Genomic DNA, 16877 nt, shown 5'->3' on the forward strand with positions numbered 1-16877 from the left:
AAACATGAGGGTGAGTAGATGATGTCAGAATTTTAAGCACGTGACCTGTGAAGGTGTGTGTGTGTGTGTGTACCTACTTAACCATATTTTGGGGACAAATCTGTACCCAAAAGTGTGCTACACCTGACAAAATCTCCAGAAACCTCCCTTTGGGGACGTCCTCATTTGTAAAACTGGCATAAAAATAAAGTAAACAAAGTTTTTTTGAACTTGTAAAAATGCAGAAAGTTTTCTGTGAGGGGTAGGGGTGGGTTTAGGTTAAAAAGTGTATAACGATCTGTATATAAAAACAATAGAAGTCTATGTAATGTCCCCATTTAGATGCGAGTGCGCGTTTTTGTGACAAATGAGGACATAAATTTGTATAATGACAAGGGTATGACATAGGTATTACAAGGAGAAGGTGACTTTTCAGGACATTACCCCATGTCCCAACTTTTCAAAACGCATATAAATCACACAGAATGGAGTGTATTGAAATCTGAAATAGCACAAAGTTTCCTGTGAGGGGTAGGTTTAGAGGTAGGGTTGGTGTAGGGCAATAGCACATACAGTTTGTACAGTATAAAAACCATTACGCCTATGGGATGTCCCGACTTTTCACAAAAACAAACCTGTGTGTGTGTGTGTGTAAAATAGTATATAAGTCTGGCGAGTTAACAAATTTACTAGCCAATGGCGATTATATTGCCAAGGTGTGCGTAGAGGGTTGAAAAGAAAGAGAGAGGGAGAGATTAAGTGCATGTGAATACTTGCGTCTGTGAGTCTCTCAGCAGTAGCGTCTATTAATAGCGAATCTAAGTTGAACTGCTTCAAGAACCTCGCTACTGAGAAATGTCATGTAGCTTTTCAGCTGCGAAACTATTTTATTGATAGATTCACGGGGCAGCCGCAGCACTGACAACAAGTTTCTGTCCGTACCGTGTGTGTGTACGTCTGTGAGAGAGAACGGGAGAAAGCGTGATTTCTGTACATAAAAAAAGGTTGAAGACATGGAAATAGTTTGTCATTTTTACCCTATTGTTTTGTTATATTTATTTGCTCAATGTCTTGAGCAATAGAGAGAAGTGCATCTTTACGGATTATGATTATAATGAAAGAGGGTTTTTTTTACATTTGTTTTATTTCGTTAAGCAGTAATTTAAAGCCTTCTATAGATATATTTGTCATGTCTGTGAGGCATGTATTCGCTGAGTTTCGGTTCATTTTTGTGAAGCGCTCCTGTTCAAGACGAGATGGCAGAAAGCGCATCATGTTTGTTTTCTTTATTTTATAAAAGTACAATGTTTTGTTGATACTGTGAGTGCACACAAATACAAGTATACACTTTACAGTTCCGAATGATGTATTATTTTTACTTTCAGCAAAAATGACAGCGTAGGCTATTTTAAGTTGTTTCCATGTCCTGCAAAGCGTGCTTTAGCTTCCACTCTCCGCACAAACTTGGATATAGCGCACATTTATTACAGCGCAGATTTAACGTTTAAACATTGTTATAGGCTTGAACTGTTTTAGTAGATCTAGATTTTATTTTAGGCAAGTCGTGATGATTTGAGAAGGCTAAATTAATCAAACATAGGCGATCAGCTCACTGTCTGCCGCTGCCCGCTTCGTAGTTACTTTAAAAAACAAAAACGTACATTTAACGAACGAAAAATGCTCCAAATGTTATTCTCAATTAACTTAATAAAAAAATAAAAAAAATTAAATAATCATTTTGCCATTACATACAAAACTGAACTATTTGAATAGCTTAAAGAGTATTAGAAGCTGTTTTGGAAGAAGGGGGGGAGAGAGACTGGCTTGGGTAAGGCTCGGGCCGGTAATTCTGATAAGCTTTCGGACAAGGGCCGGGGCCTGAGCGTCTCGGGCCAGGGCCTAAATTAGAGGTCCGTGCAGGGCTCTACTGCCTTTGTCTTGTCTTCACTCAATTTAAAGTGCTCCCACACAGCTGAGGTCTTCGGCACTTTTGTCTTCTCTTCAAGATTAACGGAATCATGACGTTCACTCATGGGCGATTCATATTCAAGCACGAATGAGAACCGTTTCACGGGGGATGCCAGGTTTGAAAAAAATATATATATATATTTGAATCTCAAAATTGAAAATCGAATGCCAACCCACCGAACGAATATTCTGGTCCAGCCATAGTGCATAGTGTTCATTACTTTTGAGTTAGCATTTATAATTTTCCATTTAAACTAAGTTTTTGTAATTTTATTAGTTTGATATTTCAGCTTTAAAGGGATAGTTCACCCAAAAATGAAAATCACAATTTAATCATCCTCATGTCATCCTAGGTGTATAAGAATTTCTTCTTTCAAATGAATAAATTTGGAATTATATTAAAAAATGTCCTGGCTCTTCCAAGCTTTATAATGGCAGTTAATAGCTGTTGAGACGTTCAAGTCCAATAAAAAGTGTCCATCGATCATCAAAAGTGCTCCACACAGCTTCAGAGGGTTAATAAATGCCTCCTGAAGCACAGTGATGTGTTTGTGTAAGAAAAACAGCCATATTTAAAACTTCAAACTGTAATCTCTAGCTTCTGCGGTCAGGAATTAGAAGTACAAAACAAAGATTTGTAAAGAAATGTTAGCGGATTTCGATATAAGCCAAGAGGAGACTGGTTTTCCTTTTTTGTAAACAAAACTTGGTTCTCACGAGACTAGCATATTCTCACCAGAGCTTACGCTGTGCCTACGTCAACTGCTGGAAGGCCACTCTGTCGTGAACGTGCGTACGACAGTTAGTGGAAGCTAGAGATTACAGTCTTATAAAGTTTTAAATATGGATATTTTTCTTACACAAACCCATTGCTTCACTTCACTTCAGAAGGCCTTTATGGAGCCGTGTGGAGCCCTTTTTATGATGGATAGATTAACTTTATTGGACTTCAAAATCTCAACACCCATTCACTGCCATTATAAAGCTTTGAAGAGCCAGAACACTTAATATAACGCCAATTGTATTCATCTGAAAGAACAAAGACATATACACCTAGGATGGCTTGAGGGTGAGTAAATTATGGAGTCATTTTCATTTTTGGGTGAACGATCCCCTTAATTCTTTATAAATATTTCAGTTAATTACCAAGGCAATACTTCCATGTTTTTTTTTTATCTAATATTTACATTTCCCATCTTCATTTCTGTATTATTCATGCTTTTTACTTATCCCACCTGTCTTTACTGTAGTGGTCATCACGAGGCGGAGGACCATCATCCCGACGTGACATCAGAGAATCTCTGCGAGGAGGGCCGTATGGGTCCCTGTCTCTGGACATTGGCGCTGTTAAACACATTGAGAAAATGATTTTATGGTTCAGATTATTAACGGTACAAATCTGTGCATGTTTGCCCAACTCACGTCTGCCCATTGGCCCAGAGGGTGCAGATCTCTTGGGTGGGGGTCCTCCATTCCGCACTGGGGGGCCTCTTTTCAGTGGTGGTGGCCCTCTGGATGACATGCCTTTAAAAAAGGGTTCTACAATACCTACGTTATCTTGGTAATATTTAGGCAGCAAGCATGCATATTAAGCATAGGCTCAGAACTTCTTAGAGGACAATCAGTTCAAACAGATCATCAAAATAGTGTCATCATGGCACAAATTAAAAAATGGGGTGGGGTATAAAGTTCTGAATGGTACCTCTGCTTGGTGGTCCCCGCATTCCACTTGGTGCTCCCCTGGACCCTCGTGGACCTCTAGCAGGGCCACGACTCCGTGTTGGTGGTGGACCACGGCGTCCTGAAGACTCAAACTGAGGTTTTGTGGCCTGTTCCACTTTAATAGGCTTTCCATCAAGAGGCTTTAACACAAGAAACAGACTTTTAGGAAACTCCTCTTAAATTAGACAGACAAATAGATACAAGCAAATGTGTGCTACCATTATGTAAGCTCAGAACTTCTTAGAGGACAATTGTGGACTATCAGTTCAAACAGATCACTGCCACAAATCTTCATCACAGCTCACACATCTGAAGTTCACACCATTACTACTCACCTTTCCATTCATTTCCCTTGCTGCATCTTTTGCGTCACCAGGATTTTCATAAGTTACAAATGCAAAGCCTCTAGATTTATTTGTTTCACGATCCTTCATCAACAGAACTACAAAAGACAAGTTGGAGGAAAACATATGATTACACCAAATGCTTCAATAACATTTTAGCTCTCATCTAAAACAAATTTCAATATTATATTAATTTTGCACAACCGAAAGAGTTCTACAAGCAAGTAATTTAAATCATACAAAAACTACAAGTACCTTCTGATATTCGGCCAAATTTGCTGAAATAGGCTTCAAGGACCTTCTCACTAGTTTCAGTGTTCAGGCCACCGATGAAGAGCTTCCCTGGTCGGTCTGCCTCAGCCATGCTTTCCACTATTGCCACTGCAGGGGAGAGACAATTATGCATGAGAATAGTCCAGTGTCTTTCGTCTTAGAAAAAGTAAATTAACAGCTTAAATCAGCATAAGCTGGTCTCTCATCCGGAATAACTCAAAAGTGCATAAAACCAGCAAACAGACCAACCTAACCATGTTGGGAGACCAGAGCACTAAACAATTTTAACAACATTACATGCTTAGGAGCAACGCAAAATGCCAGTACGTTGTTGCACGGTTAATGAAGTTAGAAAAGCTATTTGGTAACAGAAACACGTTTAATTTAATCGTTCTTTAAAGTAGATGGTTAACCCTGCAACCATGAGCTGTTAGGGCCTGCCTGGCTAGCTGCAGTTGTTGAACACGTGCAAAGACTAACTTACGAACCTTCACAAATATAGTTACAAAAGACACTAAACGTTTCGGTTTACCAGTTTGCATGACATTTACATGTGCATTTTAAAGCATGGCTCACAAAATGGCGGACGCTTAAAATCATAAAGCTACTGGCAGATGCAGCAGCTTGAGACCTCTTCAGGCCGTATGGCTAACTAACAACACATGTTTGATTAAGAACCTCATAAAGGCATGATAAACATTTAACCATAAAACAATATTTAGATTAAAGTACATAAGCGAATAACGCCACATGCAAATTCAAAATGGCGATTGAAATGTGCGTTTAGAAAAAAACATCTTGTCGTTTGCCATCTAACGTTACACGAGGCCATTTTCAGTTACCATCACAGCTGGTAAATATACATGGCTATGGAGCTAAGGTATTGCCAGATGAAACGTCCATCTACTAACCAAAAACCATGATTACATTTAGACGAATCTGTTTAAATTATCCATTTACTTACCTCAGGATCAACAGACAGAAACAAAAGCGCCTGCTGGTTTATATGTCTGTTTCGACCATAGACTGTATAAAAACAGGTTTCGACCCGCCCAGCACAGTCATTTACTCTATGGTCAGAAGAAGGAACTTAACGGTTTAAAAGTCTCTCACGCCCCCTACTGTCGTGTTTGCAAACTGTACTCATTTTAGTCCTGTATAGCGAAAACCGGCCACATCACAGCTGCACTCATTAATGAATCAGAATAGTACACAAAATAAATTAATAGAGTTTTAAATATGTATTTAAACTGTGTACTGCATTAAGATTCCAGTCATATGTGTAGCTAAATAAATGTTTGCATGAAGCGGGTCGCCTCAGGCATGAGATCATATGACCACACGAACAATATTACCCGCCTCAGAAATTTTCAAATGTATATTATATATTTGGAACTTACCTAATAATATAATAATTGTATTTTGTTTGCTATCCATTGGCCATTAAATATATGACAATTGACATAGATCATACTTTAAGTTAGAACTCTACTGAGTTGAGTGTTTCCATATCAAGTCAAGTCTGGCATTATTATTATTATTATTATTATTATTATTATTATTATTATTATTATTATTATTATTATTATTATTATTATTATTATTGTTATTATTGAAAAAGAAAGTTTCTTTTTACCTGTGGGACTGGTGGTAGTACTGCCATTTCCTTCAGGAAAACATTGATGAGCATTATGACAAACTTTACATATATGTAACAAAAAAGGGGAAAAATGAACGCTGTTAGGGCCTGCCTGGCTAGCTGCAGTTGTTGAACACGTGCAAAGACTAACTTACGAACCTTCACAAATATAGTTACAAAAGACACTAAACGTTTCGGTTTACCAGTTTGCATGACATTTACATGTGCATTTTAAAGCATGGCTCACAAAATGGCGGACGCTTAAAATCATAAAGCTACTGGCAGATGCAGCAGCTTGAGACCTCTTCAGGCCGTATGGCTAACTAACAACACATGTTTGATTAAGAACCTCATAAAGGCATGATAAACATTTAACCATAAAACAATATTTAGATTAAAGTACATAAGCGAATAACGCCACATGCAAATTCAAAATGGCGATTGAAATGTGCGTTTAGAAAAAAACATCTTGTCGTTTGCCATCTAACGTTACACGAGGCCATTTTCAGTTACCATCACAGCTGGTAAATATACATGGCTATGGAGCTAAGGTATTGCCAGATGAAACGTCCATCTACTAACCAAAAACCATGATTACATTTAGACGAATCTGTTTAAATTATCCATTTACTTACCTCAGGATCAACAGACAGAAACAAAAGCGCCTGCTGGTTTATATGTCTGTTTCGACCATAGACTGTATAAAAACAGGTTTCGACCCGCCCAGCACAGTCATTTACTCTATGGTCAGAAGAAGGAACTTAACGGTTTAAAAGTCTCTCACGCCCCCTACTGTCGTGTTTGCAAACTGTACTCATTTTAGTCCTGTATAGCGAAAACCGGCCACATCACAGCTGCACTCATTAATGAATCAGAATAGTACACAAAATAAATTAATAGAGTTTTAAATATGTATTTAAACTGTGTACTGCATTAAGATTCCAGTCATATGTGTAGCTAAATAAATGTTTGCATGAAGCGGGTCGCCTCAGGCATGAGATCATATGACCACACGAACAATATTACCCGCCTCAGAAATTTTCAAATGTATATTATATATTTGGAACTTCCCTAATAATATAATAATTGTATTTTGTTTGCTATCCATTGGCCATTAAATATATGACAATTGACATAGATCATACTTTAAGTTAGAACTCTACTGAGTTGAGTGTTTCCATATCAAGTCAAGTCTGGCATTATTATTATTATTATTATTATTATTATTATTGTTATTATTGAAAAAGAAAGTTTCTTTTTACCTGTGGGACTGGTGGTAGTACTGCCATTTCCTTCAGGAAAACATTGATGAGCATTATGACAAACTTTACATATATGTAACAAAAAAGGGGAAAAATGAACAAAAGCAGAAAATAAAGTAGATACAGCCTAAATATAATTAAATATTTATAATTAAATAAAACAAATAAACATGATTTAATTAATTGAAATATATTGATGGTATAAATATATTAATTACAAAATTAAACGTTTTCTTTTTATTAAAGTAACAAAAATGATACAAACACATTCAGGAGAACATGAAATAGCATCAATAGAAAGTTTCCCATGTAGCAGTAATTTGGAAAATACATACATACACAAAAAAGATCAAGATAAAAAATGTAATTAATACAAATTAAATTAAAAACGAAACGCTGTCATTAATCCAGTTTTGTAGATGAATTGGAGGAGGGGCCACCGGTGGGCGGGGTTATGTGCACAGTGAGGAAGTGACTCTGATACAAATCTTTCTTGAGTCAGTAGCAGCGGCGAGCTCGTTGTCTTGGTGATATTTTGTGTGGACTGTCACCGGTTAGTTTTATGGTTTGCTCCAGCAGAGTAAACCGGAATTCTCGCAGGACGCTGCTTTGAAAAATGAAGCCTTTAAATCCGCGTTTTATATTTTTGCTGAGTTTAACAGTAGTCAGCTCAAGCTTTGGATTCTACCTTCCGGGTTTAGCACCAGTCAGTTTTTGCGAGCAAAACTCGAAAGGAGATGCGGAGGAATGCCAGGTGAGCTTTTACTGTCCTGTACTTATTATTATACTTCCGTGTACAGACAGATGAGACATAACAAATAAAATACATGTTTAGGCATTGAGTTAATAAGCAAATTCTGAATTCTCTGCATTGCAAATTCATGTTCAAAATAAAAAGTGTTCATCTCTGAGATATGACTAATAGTCAACTGTCCCCTTGACCCCATTCCCCTGCTGCCAATCCAACAGACTGAGATACAGCTGTTTGTGAATAGACTGGACTCAGTGGAATCAGTCCTGCCTTATGAATATGATGCGTAAGTGTTCTTGATCTTTACAATATAAGCTTTATTATTATATCTGCATGCATTTCTATACAAGGACTGACCGGCGAGGGAATACTTTTTGCTTTAGGTTTGATTTTTGCAAAGATACGGATGAAAACAGGCCCTCAGAGAACCTTGGGCAGGTGTTATTTGGAGAAAGAATAGAGACGTCACCTTACAAGGTAAGAAATTGTTGTTTTTATTTTACGTTTTTTTTTTAATCATTGTAATTTAATATCATTGTGGCAGTGACATTTAGAAGATTACACACCTTGTTCATTGAGAGCTGGCATCTCGTTTGTCAAGTTTTACTAGTTGTAGTTGCAACTGACAGACACTTCTTCCTTTTGTGTTTTGTGTGTTTTGTTTTTTATAATGTCATATATAATCATATATTGTCGTATGATAAAGTTGATGTTATTTAGGCAGTGTATTCCTAGTTGTTACTATTCTGCATTAATGTGTTCAAATGAACTCCAGTGCTTCTCACATAATGGATAGATCCTTCATATACTGATTTTTGAAATTCTCCTTAGTTTTCATTTAAGGCTGACAAGGCTTGTGTGAAGGTCTGCACCAAATCGTATGATACAGGTTCAAGAGAAGACAAGTTAAAGTTGGACTTTCTAAAGAAAGGAATGGAGCTGAATTACCAGCACCACTGGTAAGTCTAGATGTGATGCCTACGGTAGGTGTGGTGGTAGCAATAACAAAATAAAAGTTGTCATCTTGACACAATAGACACAATATCAGTTTGTCATCGGAGGGTTGGGCATGTCATTCTTTACGCGATCTCTAATGGTTGGCCATAAAAGATAAGTGGGTTTGGTTTATCCTTAAACTTGTTTTGCAGGATTGTTGACAACATGCCAGTGACATGGTGTTACATTGTGGAGGACAATCAGAAAGTCTGCAACCCAGGATTTCCCATTGGATGTCTAGTGAACCAAGAAGGAAAGCCAAAGGATGCATGTGTGATAAATGTGAGAGAGACAGCTTTTTATGCTACTTTAGTTGTGAGCTGGCAGTCTGTGATGGAATAAATGTGATAGAATAAAAAGTTGGGGTAAATGCAATGAATTGAATATCAATTCTGTAAATGATGTTAAGACATTTTTTATTTAATTTTATTGTTGGAATAGGCTGTGATCCCTGTTTTAGGGATGGTGATACAAACATTTGATGTCTTTAAAATATCTATTTCTCAAGCATGGTTAAGTTTTTGTTAGATATTATGTCTTAAACATATAATACGTACATACCGTATTTGTGGAATGGACTAAAAATTAACTAACTGTTTTGGTTATTGAATCCTATATTGGTTTATTACTGACTGGTGTTCAAATATAATGGACCCTTTTCATATTTCACAGAAGAGGAAGTCATAATAATGGGCAAAAACTTTGCGCCTTTTTGCTCCACTAGCAAAAGAAAACATTCATGATATCATTTTTATGAGTTAACCAAAGAGGAAAAACACAGAGAGTGATTGTTAGTTGGAAGAGAGAAAGATGTCAGTTAGTAGTTGATTTGCCATCAATCCATCAGCCTTTGTATTAGAATTGCTTTGCTAACAAACTTGGCTACGTTTGCAATGTTAATATCTGTGGAAACAAGTCATCTGTGGAAAGTGTCCATTAAATAAAACTTTATATGTTAATTCACATGTTCAAAAACATTATTGGTTAAATTTTTACAGCATAATATAATAATATAAAATACATTATACATAAAAATACAAATAAAACTATATATGTTTATTCATTCATTCACATGTTATATAATATAATATAAAATGCATTACCAAGAACAGAACATTGACACAATGTGTTGCTGATTAATAACATTTCAACTTTTTTTTTTTTTTTTTCAAAATAAAATAAGGTAGAAAGATGCCTTTTTGATTTGTTTGATTATGACTAGCTTCTGACATTATTTTATCCACTCTTTTAGGCTGATTTCAACAAGAAGAACACTTACTATGTTTTCAACCATGTGGACATCACCATACATTACCACAGTGGAGATGAAACGAATGGGATGCATGCTCGACTTGTGGCGGCAACACTGGAACCTCGGAGGTCTAATTTTGCAACTAACTGTCTGTTACTAACTTGACTTGAAATGGTGTATTTAAGACCTCATTTTAGCTCTTGCTCCACTTTCTGTGGGCCTATATGATCAGTTTCAGATTTCATATTTAACTAGAATTGAAAGTTAGGCATAGTGACACCTGCTTGCAAGCACACTTTAATAAGAAAACCGAGAAAATATTTACTGTAATGCGCATAGAGTAGAACATTAGAGTTATCTCATCTGTAGTATAGTTTGTTACATAAGAGTAATGCATATGTGTTGACTGTTGGACAGCATAAAGCATAGTAATGACGAAAATCCAACATGTGAAGAAACTCCCATGGACATACCAGCAGATTTCAAGAGTAATCTCAAAGTCACCTACACTTATTCAGTTACATTTAAGGTAAGTTTGTTTATAGAGTCAGTACAATGAGATGGTTGGAAAGAACTATGTGTAATAAGAGTTTTTTTTTTTTCCTTTTCTAGCAAAATGATGATATTAGGTGGGCTTCTCGATGGGATTACATTTTGGTTTCCATGCCTCACAGTAACATTCAGTGGTTCAGGTGAGCACAAGCTGGTTGTAAATATCATCATACCATATCTCCATACATATATTAATGGCCCATCTTCATTTTATTTTTTCAGCATCATGAACTCTTTAGTCATTGTGCTCTTCCTGTCTGGCATGGTGGCCATGATCATGCTTAGAACACTGCACAAGGATATTGCCCGGTACAACCAGATGGACCAGGTACCTTGAATTTACTTTGTTCTCATTCCAATTTTTACCTAGATAACAGAAGAAATTAATGAGTCTGTAATGTCACCAGAGTATCTTGTGTCAACAGAGCTGACGCTCCCAAATACGCACAAACTGTTAGAGCAAATTTCCAGTTATATATTGTGTTTGTTTCTTGGGTTATGTAAATCCTAATGCTCAAGCACAGACAGACAGATAGCTTTTCTCTTAGTTTCAGTGTGATCTTATTTTTCTCATTTTAATAACCGTAAGAATACCTCCAGTCACTGAATCCTCTGTTGTGACATTCACAGGCAGACTGGGTTAAGATCCCTCCAGCTGCAAACGTTACCTATGTAAGCTTATTAGCTTATGTTGTCACTGGTGATTATGATATGAGGATTGTGTGGCTTCGGGAACTTGGTAAAACAAGTGTAAATATACAATACCATGCTCACCAATCAAGGTAAAGAAATGAAGGGAGCTAATTTGCAATGAATAGATAATGTCACTGATAAAGCATGTGTGGCACATACCATCTGCTTTTCCTTCACAATTTCAATAATTGAGTTTGACGACTGTCCATAATGATTTACCGGATGTCGTTCATGTGAGGTCATATTGAGATTTACTGTTATATCTCCTGCAGGAGGAAGCCCAGGAGGAGTCTGGCTGGAAGCAGGTACATGGTGACGTGTTCAGGCCGCCCAGGATGGGCATGCTTCTGTCCGTCTTCCTCGGACAGGGCACTCAGGTCTTCATCATGACCTTCATCACCCTTTGTAAGTGCATTGGAGCAGAAATGGATTAAATGTACTGCAGATTTTGTATTGTACAAAATAAACATAAAGGATTAATTCTCTAGTATTTTGAGAACACTTTAATATTTGAGTGCATTCCAGAAATGTGAACTTTTCTCCACTAATCCTTTATTTTTAATTAGTTTTTTTATGCGTAATATATGTTGTGATCAATTAAAAATTGTTGTACAGTTTGGTAATTTGTTATTTCTTATTACTGTCATCCTAGCATGGTCACACTTTATTTTAAGCTCCAGTTCTCACCATTAACAAACCATTAACTACGGCTTTTGCCTCAGTAAACTCCTAATTTGCTGTTTATTAATAGTTAGTAAGGAAGTTGTTAAGTTTAGGTATTGGGTAGGATTAGGGAAGTAGAATATGGTCATGCAGAATAATGTGCTTTATAAGTACTAATAAACAGTCAATATGTTAATAATAGGCATGCTAATAAGCAACTAGTTAATAGTGAGAATTGGTCCCTATACTAAAGTGTTACCAACAGCATTAAATGAAAAAAGTGACAATCCTGCTTTTCTCTTTAGTCTTGGCCTGCCTGGGCTTCCTGTCTCCAGCCAACAGAGGGGCTCTCATGACCTGTGCAGTAGTGTTGTGGGTTCTGCTTGGCACATCTGCTGGATACGTGTCTGCCAGACTCTATAAGAGTAAGGAAATATTGCAATATGGAACACTTATTTTACCTTATTTTCTTCTGGAATCATTATGAAAGCATTGTAATTTTTCATTTAAAGAGCTATTAATTTTTTCCTCTCTTCATTTCCTGCATTTTAATGTAGTCCACCTTAAATATGTTAAAGATTAATCAGAATGAGCTTTATTGCCAAGGAAGCTTATACAAACAAGGAATATATCTTGCTGAAAGGACCCTCCAGTGCAGAAAAAGTACAGACATACTTGAGGATAAAGGCAATAAAACAGAATATAACAATAATAAAAATGGGAAATAAAATGTAAACGTAATACAAATCAATACAGTGATTAAAAATATAGAAAATTCACAATATATAGAATTGTGAATGTGCCGATGTTATTTACAGATGTACAGTTTTGAAAAACCCTGTTGGCAGTTTTAATATTGATTGCTTCCCTTAATTCCCCTTGGTTTCATCAGCTTTCGGTGGTGAAAACTGGAAAACCAATGTTCTTCTCACCGCCTTTTTGTGTCCTGGGTAAGTTGAATACTGTCTTTATTGCAAACAGTAATAGATTTGCTGACAACAGGAACAAAATTATGTATGCCAGTATGCAGTTTCAGTATGCTATGTTTTTGCAGGATTGTGTTTGTGGATTTCTTCTTGATGAATCTGATCCTGTGGGTAGAGGGCTCCTCTGCTGCTGTTCCCTTTGGTACACTAGTGGCCATCCTGGCACTATGGTTTGGCATCTCTGTTCCTCTCACTTTTGTGGGTGCATTCTTCGGTTTCAAAAAACCAGTGAGTATGCCTTCTTTAACAGACCAACTTCTTAAGCACATTTTAAATTCCTGGCATTCTGACAGGTGCTCATTCCACACTTGAGAAATGACATTTAATAATTAGCTCCCAGATTTTGATACCCTTTCGCATTCCCATTTTTGTATTTCTGAGTATCTCTTTGAATCAGCTGTTATTGCGTTTCCCATCTGTTCCCAGCTTTTCTTTTGGCACGCTGTCATGCTATCATGAATGTGGGTGTGTTTTTGTTTTCCTGTTTTAACAGGGCATCGAGCCACCAGTGCAAACAAACCAGATCCCACGCCAAATTCCTCAGCAGTCCTTCTTCACCAAACCCGTGCCGGGCATCATCATGGGCGGCATCCTGCCCTTTGGCTGCATCTTCATCCAGCTCTTCTTCATCCTTAACAGCATTTGGTATGATTTTAAATCATATCATGCTGAAATGAGTTGATTTGAGGATTGATGTTTTGGTCCTAACGGTGCATGCAAATGTTTCTCTGCAGGTCTCATCAGATGTATTACATGTTTGGCTTCCTTTTCCTGGTCTTCATCATCTTGGTCATTACCTGCTCTGAGGCAACTGTTCTGCTCTGCTACTTCCATTTATGTGCAGAGGTGAGATTTTTTAAACAAAACTAATTTCAGTGTACCATTTTACATTTTACATTTTTTGTGTTTGCTGGTGGTTTCAAAAACAACTAATATGACAGTCAAGGACTTTATACTGACATCTAGTGGTGTGGGCTAGCGGAGTTTTTTTTTCCTAGGCCACTGATTTGAATGAGTCTTTAGTTCATATGAGTCTACATCATTTTAAACATTTGTCAAAAGTGCTATTACTATTTATTTTAATAATTGCTGGTGTTTTTGACTTTTATTTAAAGCCTTCTTATTTGTGTTTGACAGGATTATCACTGGTGGTGGCGATCATTCCTGACCAGCGGTTTCACGGCAGTGTATCTGTTTGTCTACGCAGTGCATTACTTCTTCTCAAAACTACAAATTATAGGGGCTGCGAGCACCATCCTCTACTTTGGCTACACCTTGATCATGGTGCTCATTTTCTTCATTTTTACAGGTAGGTGGAAGATGGCATGATTGGCTTTAGCTTTAAAAATATTTTCATACATATACACTTTGTGATTGGAGTAGGGATTCCCAAACGTTTTTGTCAACCAGATCCCTTTGATGAAAATATTTACTTGAATTACCCCCTAAAAATGTAATGTTAACATTTGTTCTCTGAAGTTGGTTAATGGTCACATGACATGCAAGTAAATAAATAGAATATTTAATCTTTTTTAGTAGTATAATTACAATTATAATGTAATTTACAGTAGCATAATTATAATAGTATAATTTAGATATGGTTTTTATTTTATTTTACATATTATTATTATTATTACTATTATTATTGTCTATACCAGGGGTGTCCAAACTCAGTCCTGGAGGGCCGGTGTCCTGAAGAGTTTAGCTCCAACCCCAATTAAACACACCTGAACCAGCTAATCAAGCTCTTATAGGCATACTAGAAACTTAAAGGCGGGTGTGTTGAGGCAAGTTGGAGCTAAACTCTGCAGGACACCGGCCCTCCAGGACCGAGTTTGGGCACCCCTGGTCTATACTATTAGTATATATTGTATATGATATATATATATACAATATATTTTTACATTTTTAGGATTTTATTTGCAGCATTCAGTTTGTGAAACCCTAAATTAGAGAATAGATTTGTGTCATGACCTACTTGAGAAAACCAGGTTGAAGTTACAATTTATTCTTTTATCACAGATTAATAGAGCTATACAGTGCTTCCTGCGCTGTTTTTGAAAGACCGAGCGAATCTACAGAAAATGGCAAAATAAATAATACTTTTAGTTTTAGCTTGCAGTCTGAATTTGAATTCAGTCTTTCTATTCAGTTGCAGTCTTTCTGTTGTGTTGTCTTCACTGGCTGTAATGAAAAACAAGCATACAACACATGTAGTCTGTTCCACAAGCTAATGACTCAAACTTAATCAGTCTTATGAGTCCTACACTGAATGACCTTTCACTGAATACTCCTCCTCAATCAAATGACCAGTTTAAACCTTAACCGGTTTAGAGTAATAGTGACACTGCAGCACGAGAACAATGTGTAGGCTAATCGTTGAGATTGCAGAATTAAATGTGTACCATTCATCATGTTTGCTCTACAGGGTAGGGTTTGCATCAGCCGTTCGGAAGTTGTTACTTAAATTGGAACATGAAATCCACACTAAAAGCTTAGTAACTTAAAAACTAGTTCTTTATTTGATTGCACCATTTGTTCTTAAAGGGATAGTTCACCCAAAAATGAAAATTCTGTCATTAATTACTCACCCTCATGTCGTTCCAAACCTGTAAGACCTTCATTCATCTTCGGAACACAAATTAAGATATTTTTGATGCATTCCGAGAGTGACAGCAAGGATCCTTACACGATCAAGGCTCAGAAACTTAGTAAAGAGATCGTTAAAATAATCCATGTAGCAAATAAGCTCTCTATAAAGTAATGTGGAGTGGCATAATATGACGTTAACCCTCAATGATCCAATTGCAGCCTTGAAATACGACATTCTAAATTCTTCTAAATTTATTTTGCCTCACAAAACTGTTTCCTTTGAAATATAATACTACTTAATGGTCAGTAACTTAATAGGTATTCTTATGTAAATAACATTCAGAAACTGCATTTAAAATGAATAAGGATGAATAAATACTGATACAAAAAAAACATTAAAAATAACACACCACGGACAGATGCACAAATAATGTTTTCTCTTTCATAAAATGTAAATGAGTGTAAATGTCAACATTATCATATATTCCTAAAGGATTGAAGTCTGACAGGTAAAATAAGATTTTATGCAATGCAATCTGCTATTTTTTTTTTTTACAACTGTTACTCCTGGTCACAGGCTTCTGTAAATATTTAGTTTACGCATAGAATTACATTGCAACTAAGTTAAACGGTGAAATGCAAACATATTTAATAGTGGCTAAGTTGTAATTTAGGGATGTAACGATTACCGGTTTGACGATAAATCATGATAAAAATTCCCCACAGTTAGTATTACTGTTTCATCTTTTAATTATCATTAAAACCGTATTAGATTACCGCGATTTGAACAACTGCGATAAATAAATACTGTCCAGCATAAAGCAGTTTTAAGTAACAGTCTCACGTGCGCACAGCACGCAGAGTTTCGTTTTGAGTGAAAACAGGGCGGAAAAGCTGGGAGGTTTTAAAAGAGTGCTAAGGGAATTATACAAATGAATATATGAATGAATTAATTATATGAATGTACCTCTGAAGGTTCTGACTGTCTTCAGAAACGATTAGATGGCATTTTGTTTTCATCTTCGCTCCATGTAATGCCTAAAGGAAGTGTTCTTAATCGCAATACTGCTTTGTCCACGGAGGTTACGGGAAACAGCTCTCAGCTTTTCCATAAGCGCCACCTGCTGTCAGCGAGTAGATTTACAGAGACTTATATTTACATTCAGTCTGTGTGCGGTTTCTGTCTGGCCAAAAACGGACCGAAT

General features: G+C 36.6%; 2 protein-coding genes across 5 annotated transcripts in view; one reads left to right on the forward strand and one right to left on the reverse strand.

Annotated features, from left to right (window-relative positions):
* The window catches only part of LOC107744510 (RNA binding motif protein X-linked), a 16754-nt gene extending 10061 nt beyond the window's left edge, over positions 1 to 6693 (reverse strand). Inside the window, exons 1-6 of one of the 3 annotated variants that reach the window (XR_001640484.1) lie at positions 5251 to 5379; positions 4269 to 4394; positions 4005 to 4111; positions 3650 to 3809; positions 3370 to 3486; positions 3183 to 3291 (exon numbers count right to left, since the gene is read on the reverse strand). Coding sequence is in view for 2 of the 3 variants with exons in the window: in XM_016558192.1 (XP_016413678.1) it covers positions 3183 to 3291; positions 3370 to 3486; positions 3650 to 3809; positions 4005 to 4111; positions 4269 to 4377 (602 nt within the window). In the remaining variant the exon portion in view is untranslated. Of the gene's footprint in view, positions 1 to 3182; positions 3292 to 3369; positions 3487 to 3649; positions 3810 to 4004; positions 4112 to 4268; positions 4395 to 5250; positions 5383 to 6560 lie in introns of those variants that run through there. The other 2 variants (XM_016558192.1, XM_016558191.1) reach the window with 2 other exon arrangements.
* A 991-nt stretch (positions 6694 to 7684) lies between these two features.
* LOC107744512 (transmembrane 9 superfamily member 2-like) overlaps positions 7685 to 16877 on the forward strand; it is a 12979-nt gene continuing 3786 nt past the window's right edge. The window contains exons 1-17 of one of the 2 annotated variants that reach the window (XM_016558196.1): positions 7685 to 7941; positions 8157 to 8224; positions 8322 to 8415; positions 8770 to 8897; positions 9087 to 9216; positions 10187 to 10314; positions 10604 to 10715; positions 10799 to 10878; positions 10961 to 11066; positions 11369 to 11410; positions 11704 to 11836; positions 12400 to 12519; positions 12987 to 13044; positions 13149 to 13308; positions 13574 to 13725; positions 13815 to 13926; positions 14218 to 14389. In XM_016558196.1, the coding sequence (XP_016413682.1) occupies positions 7804 to 7941; positions 8157 to 8224; positions 8322 to 8415; positions 8770 to 8897; positions 9087 to 9216; positions 10187 to 10314; positions 10604 to 10715; positions 10799 to 10878; positions 10961 to 11066; positions 11369 to 11410; positions 11704 to 11836; positions 12400 to 12519; positions 12987 to 13044; positions 13149 to 13308; positions 13574 to 13725; positions 13815 to 13926; positions 14218 to 14389 (1933 nt within the window). In that variant the 5' untranslated portion in view covers positions 7685 to 7803. The remainder of the gene's footprint in view (positions 7942 to 8156; positions 8225 to 8321; positions 8416 to 8769; positions 8898 to 9086; positions 9217 to 10186; positions 10315 to 10603; positions 10716 to 10798; positions 10879 to 10960; positions 11067 to 11368; positions 11411 to 11703; positions 11837 to 12399; positions 12520 to 12986; positions 13045 to 13148; positions 13309 to 13573; positions 13726 to 13814; positions 13927 to 14217; positions 14390 to 16877) is intronic. The other variant, XM_016558197.1, reaches the window with a different exon arrangement.

Source organism: Sinocyclocheilus rhinocerous, unplaced genomic scaffold (assembly GCF_001515625.1).
Source record: "Sinocyclocheilus rhinocerous isolate Xijiao unplaced genomic scaffold, SAMN03320098_v1.1 scaffold557, whole genome shotgun sequence".
Taxonomy (NCBI): Eukaryota; Metazoa; Chordata; class Actinopteri; order Cypriniformes; family Cyprinidae; genus Sinocyclocheilus; species Sinocyclocheilus rhinocerous.